We start from the raw sequence: 17,134 nt of genomic DNA on the forward strand, positions 1-17,134 counted from the left end.
TGATTGACATGCAGTCCCTGCCCTTGTAGAACTCACAACCTAGTCAAGGAAACATCAATATAAATATGGATCACAAAAGCAGTAAGAGCAGAGTGCAGGGCAGGCACTGAGGAAAGGATAACTTCTCAAGGGCCTGAGAAAATCATCACAGGGAGATTTAAAGTGGAGTTAGACCTTGAAAGAAGACTGCATTGCCCAGGAGAGAAGGGGATATGCGTAAGTATGGTCATGACATGTGTAGGAGACAGTCATGGTATAGCTTTTGGTATAGCTAGAGAATGGTGCCTGCCCCAGTGGAGGCATGGGGAGGAGTGGGAGATGAGGTTTGGGAGACTGATTATGGGGGGGGAGTAAAGTCCAAATTTAGATATACTCATTTAAATTTGTACTTTACTCTCTAGGCATAGAGAATCAGCTCTCTTCTAAGTCCTAAACTGGTGTATGTGTGTGTGTGTGGGGGGGGGGGCGGGCAGGCCAGGTGAGTGTGTGTGAGTGTCTGTGTGTGTATGAGAGAGAGAGAGAGAGAGAGAGAGAGAGAGAGAGAGAGAGAGAAGGAGGAGGAGGAGGAGGAGGAGGAGGAGGAAATTGGCTGTCAGGAGTGAAGGACAGGAGTGATGTAAGTGATTATATTTTTGGAGTTGGGTAACTGTAAGCTTGGTAGCTAGTGGTGTCATTAAGCAATATTTCATGTATACTAGTATAGCTAAGTTTGTGAGAAGGGAGATAATGAATGCAGTTTCATATATATATGCAGAGTGCTCCATGTAACACATAAATGGAAATATCAGCTATTTAGAGTTTAGGAGAAAGTTCAGGGTTTGAGATATGTATTTAAGAGTTGTTACATGGTAGATGGTGATAGAAACCAAGGGAAGTGGTGACTACCCAGGGAGAATGTGCAGATGAGAAAGGATAAGTATGCTTGAGGACTGCCAGTGTTCGTGGGATGAAAGAGGATGCTGATCCCTGCTCATATATGTTCTAGATCCCTCACCTCCTACCTCAGAAGCACTTGATGTCTCTAGTGACCATCTGTCTTTTCTTTATTTTCTATCTCTCTTATTCAGTTAGCTCATTTCCCTCAGGATATAAACTGTTTAATCTTAAACAAAACACTCCAAACTTCTAATCTTCCTTCGATTCTATGGCTCCTTTTACAAAGTGGTTTGAGTTTTCTCCTTCCCTTCATAGCTACACTTGTTGAAAGAGTAACACCAGTGGCTGTTTCCAGTTCCTCACCTCTGGTCCATCCTTACCCTCAGCTTCTTGGCTTTGACAGCCCCTCAGTACTGAAATGCCCCTGGCCAAGATCCCTGTAACCTCCCACTAAAGAAGAACTCCCTTTTAAGTCCTCATGGCCTGCTTTTGAATGTGTTCCTCTTGCTGGGCTCTAACAATCACTTAACTCCACTTCAGTCCAATGCAGTTTCAAAATCTCAAACTTTTATTCAATTTTTAAAGACCCTCTAACCCCCAGATAGCTTAGAAACCTGTCTTGAGAATGGTTATTTCTGTCTTCTCTCCATCCCCTGTCCCACCTCCTCTAGGAGTTGGCCCAGGGGGAGGGAGGGTTAGGGTAAAAGCACACATCATATGTAGCAGGTAAAGGAACAAGGCAACAAGTGCCCTCCTGGGCTGGTCTGTGGGTTCATCAGAAACCCCCTGGCTGAGGTCCTTGGCCTGCAGCTCTCTCTGACCTGGCTGGTTCATTGCTTATTTGGTGTGGGGGGGCTTTGCTCTCCCTGATAGCTCAGTCTGCTTCTTGGGAAACATTTCTTTATATCACCCCACGTTTGTTCCCTTTGAGGGGACTCACAGTCACCTTTGCGTTTCCAGCAGTGACACCAGCCTGCTTCCAAACTGTGTCCTCTTTCCCTCTGGTGCTGGGCAGGGATAGCTCCAGACACAGTCTCTTGCCTTTAGACCTCCAAGGTGTGAATCAAGTGCTGGTGCCTTTTCCATTAAGCTCTCCCATTCATTCTCTTTAATCTCCTCTCATTTGGCTTAGGTGAGGTGGGAATGGAGATTGAAAATATCACAAGTTACCAAACATTGCGAAGTTGTGTGGGCTAAGTATTTTAGCAATATATGCAAACCCCAGTGGAGGCAGAAAAGGAAGGAGAGGGGACAGCTAGCTCTGCCTTAGGTTGAGGGGACACTAGTTAAAGCTTCCAGAGAAAGAGAGATGACATGGCTTTTGAAGACTGAGCATGTTTTTGTCTGGTAGAATGGGTTTGAAAGATCTTCTAGAATAGACGAGGGTACTTGATAACTTCCATGAATGAAAGCATGGAGACGTGAAACAGCAGAGCATGTGTGGGGAAGGATGGATGATTTGTGTCTGGTATCACATGAGGAAGAGGTGAGTAGAGTGGAGAGGTGGATCGAAACTTGAGAATAGAGAGCTGTATATGCAGAGAGTTGCCTTCATTGTTGGTTTTTCTTTCTTTATCTGGTAGTAGGAACTTGAAAAAACCATTTAACCTCTTTGGGCTCCAGTATTCTTAGCTGAGAAATGAGGAGACTGGATGCTCTAAAATCCTTCAATTCCAAATGAGGCCCCAGAGAAGTATTGAACCAATTGGGTAAATTTAATTTTTAATCTGCTGGTTTAGTCCAGAGAATTAGGAGCCCAAGAAGGTTAATCATTTAAATGAAAACAAAGAAACATCTTTTGTTTTCTAGTTTTTTAATTGTGGTAAAATATGCCTAATATAAAATTTACCATTTTAACTATATTTAATTATACAGTTCAGTGGCATTGAATACATTCACATTGTGCAACCATGGCCAGTGTCTAATCTTTAGAACATTTTCACCTTCTCAAACTGAAACTTTATACCCATCTATATATATAAAAGACTAAGCCAGGGGTCCTCAAACTATGGCCCGTGGGCCACATGCAAATACAAATATTGTATTTGTTCACGTTTTGTTTGTTTACTTCAAAATAAGGTATGTGCAGTGTGCATAGGAATTTGTTCATAGTTTTTTTTTAAACTATAGTCCGGCCCTCCAATGGTCTGAGGGACAGTGAACTGGCCCCCTGTTTAAAAAGGTTGAGGACCCCTGGACTAAGTGACTGTTAGGACCGGATGACCAGACAACCGGCTGGTAGCTATGATGTCCACTGACCACGAGGGGGCAGACGGTCAATGCAGGAGCTGCCCCCTGGTGTTCAGTGCACTCCCACAGCCAACCTCCCACGCCAGCCAACCTCCCGCAGTCCCTCCACCTGGCCGGCTGGCCCTGCTCAGCCCCAATTACAGGCGAGGCCGTGGGATCTCACCTGTGCACGAATTCATGCACTGGACCTCGAGTTAAGTAATAACTCTCCGTTCTCCTGCCCCCAGCCCCTGGCAACCACCATTCTACTTTCTGTTTCTATGAATTTGACTACATAAGTACCTCATCTAAGTGGAATCATACGATATTTGTCTTTTTGTTACTGACTTAATATCTCTTAGCACAATGTCTTTGGGGTTCATCCATGTTGTAGCAGATATCAGAATTTCCTTCCCTTTTAAGGCTGAACAATATTTCATTGCATGTACCACACTTTGTCCATTCATTTGTGATGTATGCTTGATCTGCTAATGCTGCTATGAATATGGGTTTACAAATATCTGTTCAAGTCCTTGCTTTCAAATTTTTTGGATATATACACAGAAGTGGAATAGTTGGATCAGATGGTAATTGTATTTAATTTTGTGAGGAGCTGCTGTACCATTTCCAAAGCAGTTGCACCATTTCACATTACTACCAGAAATGCACAAAGGGTTCCAATCCAATTTCTCCACATTCTCACCAACACTTGTATTTTTTTTTTGTTTGTTTATTTGTTTGTTTAAATAATAGTCATCTTAATACATGTGAAGTACTCTCTCAGTGTGATTTTGATTTTGAGTTTCCTAATAATTAATGATGTTGAATATCTTTTCATACTCCCGTTAGCCATTTGTATACCTTTTTACACTTCCCAATTAGTTGAGTATAGTGGGAAAGAGGAGGGAGCAAAAAAAAAAAATGTGTCTGCTTCATGTGATTGATAGACAATCTCTCTCAATTTTCTAAAAACAAAACCGAAAATTTCTGAGGCAAGGGACACTTCATCTGGAGAAGGGGATGTCAGAAAGATGCCAAGTAATAAGAAATGGGGATGATAGAAAGCTGTGCCATAAGCTTGGAAGCTTTTTCATGGGATCTATTGATGTGGTTCATACCTACTAGAATAATCTTGTAGCAGTGACTTAAATTCACACTTTTGAAATGAGATATTGGAATAGATATCTAAGTTTCATTAACCCCTAATTAATAGAGGGCCTTGTTGGGAATTATACTTCTTCCCATTGGGAAAAATGGGAAAGTTTCTTTTTTTTTTTTAAGGCAAAACAGAGCTACATGAATAATTAATTTTCAGCAAGTTGAGAAACTGATTTCTAGAAAAGGAATAATCCCCTAACATTTGGAGAATTCTGTAAAAAGGCATTTTGCTTGTGTTCTGTGAGGTGTTTTGTCCTCTGATAAATCTCCAATATTGATCATTGAATTAATCCATCCTTGTGTCCCTCCATAGTTGACTATTGCTGCTTTAAGGCTTGTTACATAGAAGTCTTTCTGGCTTTTAAATTTCTAAACTTGGGTGATAACCGTGTCTTTGGATTGTTTAGTATTTACCATGGGTTCTGAGTTTTCTGTCTTTAAAGACATATAATAAGGACAGTTTTTCAAGTGTTTGTATAAACTAAGTGTATATGTTATATACATGTGTTTATACATTATATGCATTTTATACAATGAATTCCAGGTGACGGCAAAGTAGATGATTAAAGTATGTTTTGATATCTGGAAATTATATTGAGCTTTATGAATTTTTGGAAGGGCTTTGGAAAATTTTTGCTTTATGGGGTTTTCTGTGAAGAAGAGTTTACTAGGAAGGAAAATGTATATTTTCCATAATTCTTATTTATCACAAGCAATAAATTAGATATACACATTTTTTTAAAACAGCTTAAAGCATACTGCTTTGATATACTAAATTAATGGCAGTTTATTTTTGGATTTTAAAAAAATCATGGGGATATTTAAATTACATAACCACCTGCTTGTCACTCCTACCCATACTAATAACTGGCATATGAAAATTTGGAAAAATAAAACACATATTTTCCATCATGTCAAAATGGCATGTGGTTTTGATCCTGAGAATGGAGGGTTTCCATCAGACTGCCCTATCTGAAATCTCTGGGTCTATTTCCTCCCTTGCCTGGACTGCTGTTACTGGTAGTTGGTGTTATTCAATTATCTCTACATTTTAACCTTGGTGTTTACCTCTAATGTCACTCAAGTCAGTAGATGATTCATTGCATCTGGAACCTATAAACAGGTTTTGGCAGAAAAAGGACAATGTGTGGCAGCTGCTTTTGGAGTAAAGGGGACAATGCATTTGAAACTGGGCCTCTAAGAGCTTAGAAATTCAATTACACATTCATGGTCCAGGGCTAGGTACCACAATGCCTGGCCCCTGGTGAGCACCCAGTGAGTGTTCACAAAGATGATGGTGACGATTTTAATCAACATAGCCTGTATTTACAAGAAAGGCATCTGCACTGCAGTGGACAGGCAAGTTCCCCAAATTATAGATTTTTGAGATTTCCTCTCAGTTCTGAAACACATCATTTAATCTTTCTGGGTTTCCTCATTCCTCATGTAGGACTGACGATTTGTGATGTTAGCCTTACAACAAATAACATTTTGTATCATCAAATACCAGACAATACACGTATGAATGCTTCCTGGTAAGACATGATGCTACTTAGATATTGGGAGTTCTAAAAATATAAATTAACATTTCCTTTGTCTTCCTAAAAAGAACATCAATCTTTACTCTGAAGCTTAAAACGTGAGGGAAGGGTTATTTAGTCAAGGCCAGTGAAGGTACCTGGTACAGGATGGGTTTCTCTGGTTTCTGAGCTTGGTTTTCCTTTGCAGAGCATTGAAGCTTTGCCCTTTTGTTGCGTGAGGGAATAAAAAAGTTAGCTCTTCTTTTTCTCCTCCGGAAGCAATGCAAACAAAACCAATTATATTTAAATAACCATTCTCAGAAGTGGAGTCAGAATCTGGGCTTTAAAAGTTTCTGTCTCCCAGAGGACACACGTGGTGGCTGTGCTCAGGATCAGGAAGGCTGTGTATGTCTTCAGCCTAAATAGAGAGAGGTTGTGAAGCCATGGCAGTCCTGTCGCATTTGCTGTTTATCTTTAAAGTCTTAGCACTTCCTGTGCAAATTAAAGGTCTGTAACAGGTCTTTACCCTTCTTGGCATCATAAATTTAAAAATTCTATGTTGCATGTCCTGTGGGTGGAGATTCACTTATGTAGTGAGAGAAGCCCCCGGGGCCTTCTGCCCAGCAGTAACTCCCCTTTTCAGCAGTAACTTCAATGAAGGAAGAAAAAACAAACATGTTCGCTATGAAAATTACTTCCCAAAGAAGGCCATTATGGTGTCATCTTTATTTTCTATTGCTGCATAACAAGTAACCACAATCTTAGTGACTTAAAACAACTCCTGTTCATTAGCTCACAGTTTCTGTAGATCAAGTGTCAGGGCATCAAGTAGCTGGGTTCTTTGGTCAGGGTCTCATATGACTGACACCTTGATAGATACATTTTCACCTGGAGTTCAAGGTCTTCCTTAAAGCTCACTTAGGTTGTTGGCAGACGTCAGTTCCTTTCAGCTCTAGAACTGAGATCCTCATTTTCTCGTTGGCTGGGACCATTTTCAGCTCTTAGAGGCTGCTCTTGGATCCTAGCCTTATGGTGGTTCACTTAATCTGGCAGTTGGCTCCTTTGAAGGCCAGTGGAGTATCTCTTCTTTAAAGGGCTCATCTGAATAGGTGAAGTCCATCTTCCTTTTGGTTAACCCAAAGTCATTTGATTTCTGAACTTAATTACACCTGCGAAATTCCTTCACCATTGCTGCACTGTAATGTAACCGAATCATGGGAGTGATTCCCCATGGTGTTCCCTGGCTCTGCTCCTAATTAAGGGAAGGGGGTTGTGTATGGCAGGTACTCCGAGGCCAGGAATCCTGGGGAGTATATCAGAATTATGCTTACATTTGGGGATTTGAGAAGGTCTCTAGACACAGGCTTTGTAAAGGTCAGGTTCTGCTGGCCTTGCCATGATCTGTCCATGTCTTCCCAGAGTCTACATATTTCCCTTATTCCTGGGTTTTCCTGGAGAACCAAGGAATGGACACACTCTGAATCACTTCTGTTCCTAGAGGCTTTAATTAGGCTTTTGTTTTAGAGGTTCAGGTTTGTGGTAGCCTCTGGGGAGGTCACAAATGAGGGGATCTAAACTCTTGGTAGAATATCCATCTCTATATTTAGTATTTCTCAAAGCTGGAACATGTCTGCTGCCAATACAAAGACTGGGAGAAAAGTTGGCTTTGTCTGGTTTGGATCCAAATGTAAGAAATTGGTGTGGAGTCACTTCAGACTCAGTAAAGTGTCTAGGCAGCTCCTTGCCTGTGTGAGCTGTGGGCATGATTCCTCCAAAGAGGCAGGAAAGGAGTAAGGGAACCACTGAGGGGAACCCAGTTTGTTTGTGTTCATCAGAAACCGGCCCACTTTTCTAATTGATTGTTCACTACAAAGTACCTTGGTGCTTCTTTAGCCTGGGAGCTAAATGTAATTGAGTTTTGTTTGCTTTTGTAAAATAATTTTTTTTTTTGCCCTTGAGGAGATCATTATTGCTATTGTATGAAGATGGTGGCCCCAACATTAAAAGTAATTAGAGCAGATGGCAGTGCATACTTCTACTGTAAAATACACGGATGCTTATAAACTGGTTTTCATTCTCTGGACTCCCTCCTTTTCTCTGTGCCACCACATATTAGAGAAGGAGGGGAAAAAAAGGTTCCCCTGGTGTATGAAACTGAGGAGCTGTCAAAGGTTCATAGCAGGGAGAGTGCGCTCCCGTGTATTCAATCACTAAAATTAAGTGTTTTCGAAGGCGGTGCAGTCACGGGTCCATTGCATGGGGAAATAACACGCTGTAGTCCATCACTTAAAATGTTAACCTTGTCTCTTACTAGTGACTGGGAACAGAAACACATGCTCTGTGCTCGCTGGTTAAATGGCAGTATGTCAGCTCTGTGGAAAAGGCTAGCGTGTATCTGTCAATCTCCTGATTTGGCTCTGTGTGCGTACGTGTGCGCGCACCTGTGTGTGGCATGCACACACACATACACATTTCCAATCATCTTTATGTAGCCTTCGAAGACCTGCTTTATTGCTTACTGGAAAATGAGAAGAATTGAACCAGTTTCTAGTATTTCAATGTATATCCTTTCCTAAGTTGTTTTTGCTTGCCAGTCCTCAAGCTCTTAGGTAGCTGCATTATAATGATCAATTTTTCCTTATAGAAAGTTTCATTTTGAACATATTTTAGTGTTGATGGAGTATAGATGTAGCGTGCTGAGCAAATTATAGATAATCAGACAATATCATTTCTTACTGATAGTATGAATTGACACATAACAGGAGCCAGCAGACTTTTTCTCTAAAGATCCAGATAGTAAATATTTTAGGTTTTGTAGGCAATACAGTCTCTGTCACAAACTGAAAGCAGTTATAAACCATAAGTAAATGAATGGTTGAAGCCATATTCCAATAAAACTTTAATCAAAACATTGGGTTGGTCAGGTTTAGGCTGAAGTTTGCTGACCCTGATATATACTACTGAACATTGTACATGATTCTTTTCTCCATGACCCGTGCAGAACAAAAGGCCTTTATGTAGTAGAATAAAGTGAATGTCCCATTGCATCAGCAGGAAGACGATAGCGCTGTGCAGTATTATTTCCCTTCATGCTGGACGCCCTGTCTGTCTCCTTGCTGACCCTGCAGCACAGCAAGTGGGCTTCTTCCCCAGACAACCTTTGGCTCATATCCCAGTCCCAGCTCCAAACCTTTGCCAGAGGTGTAGTCACTGATCATTCAATATGAATAGCTCCTTTCAACCTTGCACTTGTCATCCACTTCACTCTGTTTCCCCCCCAGAGCACATTGTTTGTTTTAGGTATTGAACTGTTACCTCTCTAAAATATAAGCTCCATGCAGTCAGGGATTTGTTTTGTTTTGTGCCTAGACCAATGCCTAGTAGCTAGTAGTTCCTCAATAAATATTCAGAGACCCATTTCTTGAATTCAGAGACCCATTTCTTCCTTAGTTCTAGGCAAGAGAAGAGTTTGTGATTATTAAGTGAGATAATACCTGCTTGGTGCAATAAAAAATTGTTAGCCATTATTATTAATTTTAAAAATTAAAAGCATTTAAAATTGGAAGTAGAGAAGGCAATATGTACGTTTTTCAGTTGTGAGTACTAGTGAGCTATAAGTAAAATCTCTAGCTGCCATTATTATTATTATTGTCTCCAACAGGTAAAATAATATTCAGGCTTATAATTCAGAAGAGACATTGTTTAAAGAGATTTAAAGACCCAAATAGAGAAAATAAAGAAAGGCTCTGTAAATTTGTACTGTTTGTAGACTTTAATAGTCTCACGAAGCTGGAGCGCTAGAATAGCTTCCATGTACCAAAGTCTGAACTAATATCAGTATTATTTGAGAAACCACAGAGCATAAGATATGTATAGAATTGACGGCTAAGCTAGTGAATTGGGGACAAAGAGTAAATTTGAATTGGGCACAAGTCTCTTGCAAATGTTGACATTTCTTGGAGTAGTCAAACTGCTGGGCAATAGGGAAGGACTTTCTCATATTATCTCATAATCGTGAAGGGTTTATAAGCACCGAAAAAAGAAAGTGATCACTTAGAGCCCGCATGAGCTCAGTAGGAACAAATTATGCCAAAGTAATTGAATTTCCTTTTTGTTCCCTAAGGAGTTATTAGATTATAGGTCAGGGGCTCTATTTGTAATCTTGGATTTGTAGATGTTTGACTTTTCTACAATGAGCATATTTTTTTTTTGTTTTGTTTTTTAATCAAGTGAAATAATCTCAGCCTGTGCTAATTTATCTGTAGTGTCCAGATTAAAAAAAGACCAGGTGATCAATACACTGGATTTCACCTGTAAGGCGGTCTCTACCAGGGTCAGCCATCCAAACTTCTGAACTCCCATAGCACCTTGGTTTTGCCTTTAATTGTTGAATTAATCACACTTTATACTAATTATCTGGATATTTGTCTTTTTCTCAATAATACGAACACCTCAAGAACAAAGCTGAAATCACATGTATCTGAGAGAAAGAGAGAGAGAGAGAGAGAGAGAGAGAGAGAGAGAGATGTCTTTATATTAGTTTAGATATAACAGGTTTGGGATTTTAATTGGCAATTTAAACATCACCCAACATTATGATACAATTATTTAAATAACCAAGAGTATTAGTTGGGAGAGCAAATGTTATTTAATAATAAATGGTGTGACCACAGTCAACAGTTAACTATTTGGGGGGAAAAAGCAAAAGCTAAAAACAAAAATGGAAAACTTCCCACCAACATAAATTCTTAATTAGTTGAGGATTAACATGCAAACATAAAATCGACAAATCAAGAAATGATGTTTATATATGAATGAAAAAAAGGGTATAATATGCATAAAATAATAGAGGATGCCACAAAAGAAAAGATAAATATGTTTGCTTTCATAAAAATTAAAACATTTCTATGTAAGAGAGCACTGAAAAGGTTAAAAAAGAAATTTCAGCTTCATATCAAGTTATTTTAGTTATTAAAATTATATTTTAAATTATGGCATAGTAATTATGAGCCCAAGTAAGAGTTGACTATTCATTCACTCAAACATGCTTTTGGGGTAGCTGTTGTACACCAGGCATTGTTGTATGTACTGTGGATACCAGAGATAACCAAGAAGCTCTCATGAAACTCTCATTCTACTGGGGGTTGACTAACTATAAATAAATAACTGTATACCATGTTTCAGCGATGATAAGTGCTTTGGAGGAAACAGAGTAGGGTAAGGAGTGTAGAGAACGTTGGTTACAGGGACCTGTCTTTTCCTATTTCCAAGGCTTTCATGCTGAAGAAGACATTCTGGTGAGGTGCCAAACACTTCTTCCTTGTCTTTGTCATCCGGGAGACCCTGTGACTAGAGAGATTGCCGCCATCTCCCTCCTCCACCACCCCAGCTTAACACATGCGCTCACAAAACCGTCTTTGCTTTGCCTGGTTGTTGCAACTTGCTGATCAATGACTTCTTTCAAGATAACTCTGGTGGTGTTGCTAATACATTTAAGGTGACATGTGAGATTTGCAGACGCTGCACATTCCCTAAAGTTCAGAGAAGTGCTGACATGCTGTAAGAAGAAAACAAATTGCATAAGCTTCCTAGCCGAGGCAGGGAAGCGTTTGCTTGTGTTTTCTTGTCTGGTTTATTTGGGGCTGCATATACCGAGGTAAAGGTGAGGGCATGTTCTGGATAATTCTTAAATCTCTATTTCCACACCCACCTCCTTATGCCCATAGGGAAATGGTTTTCTTCACCTGCAGAATGGTAGTGAGTGATTCATTTATCTCAAAGAAGGGAACTAAAGCTAAAGGCTGAGCACCTTGAGAGCTAGCATGGAAAGAGCTTAAAGCGTTTTCGGCGAAAGTGAAACCTACGTTGACCTATTAGCTGGGCTGATGACACAGAGCATGGCTTTCACATCATATTGATATCTGCTCAGAGACTTTTAAATATATTGACAAGATATCTTTTATCAGTACTGTCACTCTTCTTTGCTTGGATCAAAGTGATAGTGATTGGAGGGTAAAGATGTTGGAAAGTGAGCCATCTCCATTGTTTTCATGGGGCATTGCCCTGTGTAAGCAATGATACTCTCAGTGTGTCAACTCTGAAAATGTAGCAGAGATAAAATTCTTATGGCACAGCCCAAGCCGGTGTGGCTTAGTTGGTTGAATGTTGCTCGTTTGGTTCTTGGTCAGGGCACAGGGCCAGGTTGTGTGCTCAGTCCCCAGTAGGGGGCATGCAGGAGGCAGCTGATCCATGTTTCTATTTCACATCGATGTTTTTTTCTCTCTCTCAATAAAAAATATATTTAAAAATAATTCTTATGGCACATACTTGCATTCATGGATTCACTGACAACTTGCAGTAATGGAGATACATTGCTCTTCTACTTCCCCAGGTAGCTGTTAGATAGTTGCATGAATTTTCTAAGACTTTTTATATTTAATCAATCATGTACTAAAGCATGAATCATCAATAAAAATGTATACATTTCAGGATACCTTTATTATTCTAAGGAGAAGTTTGGGCACAGGAAAGCTTGGGTCTTTTGAAACTTAATGCTTGATATTTGTATTCTTTTGGCATCTACCACACTGAATAGAGAAAGTTAAGGTGAAAAAAATTGGTAGAATATTTCATAGGGAAACTGAATCTAAATCTTGGGCTTAATTTAGATACATTCATCATTTGGTTTAAATTTAAATAGAGTTTGAAAACAGAAAGGAATGTGGGCTAAATCCAACAAATCAGGAGATCTAGGAGATATGGCACATTTAAATATTATAGGCCTTATCACCTGTTTGTCTATTTATTGTATCTGGAAAGTGCTTAGGCATATGTCGTATGTAATATCTATAAATGTGTACATGGAGTTAACAGGTAGATTATTCATTTAAGAAATTATATAATTGATTTTTATTGTGCACCTGACACTTTCTAGGTGATTAGGAATATAACATTGACCAAAACAAACAAAGCACCTGCTATTTATTTGAGGAAGCGCAATATGTGATAATACATACGGAATTCTATGATACAATACCTGGATGAAAGTATTAGGGGAGAAGGAGTGATTAGAGGTATTATTTTAATAAGGAGACAGGGAAAGATGTGTTATTTGAGCAGAGACCTGAGTAAAGTAAGAGAGTGAGCCATGTAGATACTTTGTGGAAGAGTGTTCCAGAGAGGCCACCATGAGTGAAAAGCTTGCTCTGCATGATCCAGTCTGTTTCTACCCCAGTGGCCCTTGACACAGAAATTAAGCTCTTTGATCCTTGGCTTTCTCAATTGTAAAGAAGACATAACAATATTCGACCTTTCTCTCTGCTGGGTTGGGGCTGAGTATAGCAATGTTTGAAGGTTGACAGGGCAGCCCTAACCGGTTTGGCTCAGTGGATAGAGCGTCTGCCTGCAGACTGAAGGGTCCCAGGTTCGATTCCGGTCAAGGGCATGTACCTTGGTTGCGGGCACATCCCCAGTAGGGGGTGTGCAAGAGGCAGCTGATCAATGTTTCTATCTAATCTATGTTTCTAACTCTTTATCCCTCTCCCTTCCTCTCTGTAAAAAATCAATAAAATATATTTTAAAAAAAAGGTTGACAGGACAAGCCAAGATGGTATAACACAAGGAAGGCAGTAAATGATACATACACATGTTTCAGAGTAAGAGAGAAAGTCTTTAAAATTCACTTAGAGCTGTGACAGGCATCAGTGCTAATTCTAAGTCACAAAATGTTCTCAAACTAATGAATGGAAGATACCAAAGGAATGGTCTTCCTTTGACCCCCTAAGACTTTCTCTCTTACATTGGGATGACTCACTGATTTGTTTTCTCCTTTGCAGGTATAGAAAATGAAAAGATCCTGCTTTTCCTTATTTCAAAGCCTTACTGGGGATTGGGTTGAGCATACAACTTGTGACTATTGAGCTGGGTATTAGTACACACTCCTGGAAAATCTACTGGTTCTCCTGGCAACACATTTTTCTATTTTTCTCTCTCAGAAACACTCCAGGGCACTATTTGCTGTGTAGGTGTAGTTATTGGTATTATAAACATGCCTCCCCTTCTTAATGATCTTCTCCCATCTGCCTTTAACACCTCATGAGAGGACCTTCTAGGCAGTTATTTTATAGGAACGCAGGCTTCACATTTGGTTGGAATCCGTGTGGGAAGAAGGACTGTGTGGAGAGAGGCATACACATGTTGTGTGTATTACCTTGAGGGGATCACCTTCTCCATTCTGATTTCATTATATTTATCATCATTATGGTTCCATAACTGCACAAGACATTTAGACATATTCTTGGCCTCTCGCATGAGCCAAATATTGCTTTCTGTGATTTTAACACCCTTCTTTTAAAAAAACATATGATTTCAGTGTGACCATAAATAGGAAAGCCCAAAGTTCTGAGAGGGAGCCTAAAGAAAGGCTGGATGGGGAGGGGGTGCCTCCTCCTCTAGGCTCTTCCATGTCTTGCTCCCTGCCCCTCACTCAAAGGTTCTGGGCTACCATCTGAGGTCGATTGGCATTTCACCTGTGTCTGGGCTTTTTCAGCACCGATGCACCAAGCACTGAGGGAAAGGCAACAACACAGTAATACCAAAACAGGTAGAGTGTGGGAGGATGGATCTGAGCATTTAGAAAGAAGAATGTTCCTATAAAAAAGGCACTTGCAGTACAGCCAGTGAAAAATGATACCAATTACATAAAGCAAAATGCCACCCATCATGCAGAACATTTTAATTCTCTGTATTTCAGGCTATTTGCGACTTTTTTGTCCAAGACTCAATATGTTGTCTGTAAAAATAAAAAATAGAATCTACCCCATCTGTTAGGTAGAAGGGGGCTTATGCTAGCAAAAAAAAGGTGAGGAAAACATTACAAGCCTGTCATTGGAGAATTCCAGCGACCGGCACAAAGGGGCTTTAAGGATAACTTTGCCCCTTTTTGATTTAGTTGTATGCAGAAGAGAGGGTGGCTAAGTTTATGGAGACTTTCAAAATTATATTTAAATTAAGTTTAGTGTAAGGAGTTTATATTTTGATTGCTCACTCATTCTATCCAGCTTTAAAACAAAACAGAATGACAAAACTCTGTTTTCCAGGCCAATGTTTCCTTTCATTTCTGCCGGAGGTGGTCAAGGGCTTACAGCTGGTTTCCTGAACGGGCGCCACAAGATGGCGATAACGTCACGGTGGAGAATGGCCAACTGCTCCTGCTAGACACCAACACAAGCATTCTCAACTTCCTGCACGTTAAAGGTCTGTAGAATTTGGAGATCGGTGATGACATCAGTATATATATATTTCTATCACTTTTATGGGAAAGGAGGGAGGGTGGTTTTTTTGGATAAGTTCTAGTACTTGTTGACAATTTATACTCGGACCAAATTGAGATTTTGCTATGGAAGGAAGAAGTGGTCATAAGGTTCAAAATGAAAGCTCTTTCTTTGGATTCTTGTAAGCACAGAGCTTGATTATTTTAATTTTTGAAATACAAGGAAGTTACCAGTTTTCTGAAAGAATATGCTTCTTACTCAAGCACTTTGTAGTCATGCTTGTCCAGGGCAGCCCCCACAATGTAGCAAAATGCTCTGACATCGGTTAACGCTGCTGCCTTTGAAATTCCCTGCCAAAAAGGCGACGTTTTCCTGCTTTTACCCTGTTGTGGTTTTGACTTCCTGGTCCCATGGAAAGTCATATAAATAGGCTTCCTTATTGCAAAACCAGCCACTTAGCTCTAGGGTCTGGGAAGCTGGAAGAGACTAAGAATTCAAATTTCAATTCCTTCACCACATCACCAAGTGACTAATTCAGTCATTTCGCCTCTTTGTTTACTTATGTTAAATGAGAATAAAAAGTATTGCCCATTTCAATGGCTGATAATAACAAATGGTTATCAAAGTGACTTTGTTCATTGGTGAATAAAAATTGCTTGGGAAATGTGATTAGTAACAGATACCTATAAAACTCTTCACTGAAACACTATTTTTCACTAGAAATATATTTAACAGTTCCAGAAGGATTTCTTCTTGTTAAAGTAAGAGCAAGGCTACATGAGAAAAAATATAATATTTTGAAGAGATTAACTGATACCATTTTGATACTTGTCTCTTACAGATGGCATTTTATCATTCTACTAGAGGTCCGGTGCATGAATTTGTGCACGGGTGGGGTCCCTCGGCCTGGCCGGAAATCGGCCTATCGGGGCCTGCTGGCTGAGGGGGAGGAACTGAAGGAGGAACCACAGCCAGTGTGGGGGAGGGACCATGGGAGGTTGGCCGGCCATGGGAGGTTGGCTGTGGGAGCGCACTGAACACTAGGGGGCAGCTCCTGCATTGAGCGTCTGCCCCCTGGTGGTCAGTGCATGTCATAGTGACCAGTCGACTGGTCGCTTAGCCTTTTATATATATAGATACTCTGGAAGCTGTTTTACTTTTCTGTATTAGCAAAGAGAAGTTTGCAGGCAAATCACTTAATTAGTACCCTTTAGGAAAAGTGGTATGTCAATTTAGACTCTTGCCTTTGTGGTGTGTGTGTATAACCAGTGGCCATGGGGAATGTTGACTTATTGACAGCCATCTATGGTCTGCAGACTAGCAATGATGAAGGAAAATTACAGACCTAAAGCTTCAACTCAGAGAGAAGATACTGGTTGGAGACCTTTAACCAGGACTCTCTTCAAAGGAGTCAAATCTGCTGGAGAATGAGATGCCCTTCAGGCACTTAAGTGTTCTTGCTTTATACCATTTGGAAGAAGTTTTCCCACTAAAAGTCCTCAGATTTAGCCTGAGTCTCTGGATGTCCCATTAGTTCCAGGTAAATGTTCAATCCAGGAATGGTGTTGATAGGGCCAAGAACTGAAGGTGGAGAAGCTCCAGAGGGAGAATAGAGGGCAAAAGAAACACAGGGACGTGCAGAATATCCAATTGGCTTCTCACTCTCAGAGTTTCAAGATCTGAGCAACCCAAATACTTGCCCCAACCTCTCACCTTCCAAGAATGATTTTCCTTAATATTCCTGGTTCCAGCCATATTTCACTCCCATATTATTTAGAATAAATGAGTCCAGTTTGGGAGGGCAGAACCTTATCCTATGCAGAGGGAAGGTCTGTTATCTGAAGTGTCCTCTTTCTTTTAGGAAGTGGGACCATTGATAGGAGTGTGAGGGTAAGTAGTAGACACCTATTTCTGTACAGATAGGATACAAGAATTGTTGGCAGGGAGCAGGGTTGCCTAGAATGAAACTCTGGGTTTTTTATTATAGAGATATGGGTCATAACTTCTAGAAAGAATGAGAACAGAGAAAGGACACAGATCAAATTCAATTCAACAGATGACTTGTGAATGTTGTTAAGT

At 40.2% G+C, this 17,134-nt stretch overlaps 1 protein-coding gene across 1 annotated transcript in view; it reads left to right on the plus strand.

Annotated features, from left to right (window-relative positions):
• Nucleotides 1-17,134, plus strand: part of PKHD1 (PKHD1 ciliary IPT domain containing fibrocystin/polyductin) — a 414,612-nt gene that overhangs the window by 114,498 nt on the left and 282,980 nt on the right. Inside the window, exon 36 of the mRNA XM_070418435.1 lies at nucleotides 14,882-15,038. Coding sequence (XP_070274536.1) covers nucleotides 14,882-15,038 — 157 coding nt within the window. The remainder of the gene's footprint in view (nucleotides 1-14,881; nucleotides 15,039-17,134) is intronic.

The sequence above is a fragment of the Myotis yumanensis genome, unplaced genomic scaffold, assembly GCF_028538775.1.
Source record: "Myotis yumanensis isolate MYYU_CA2020_CCGP unplaced genomic scaffold, mMyoYum1.0.hap1 SCAF_6, whole genome shotgun sequence".
Classification (NCBI taxonomy): Eukaryota; Metazoa; Chordata; class Mammalia; order Chiroptera; family Vespertilionidae; genus Myotis; species Myotis yumanensis.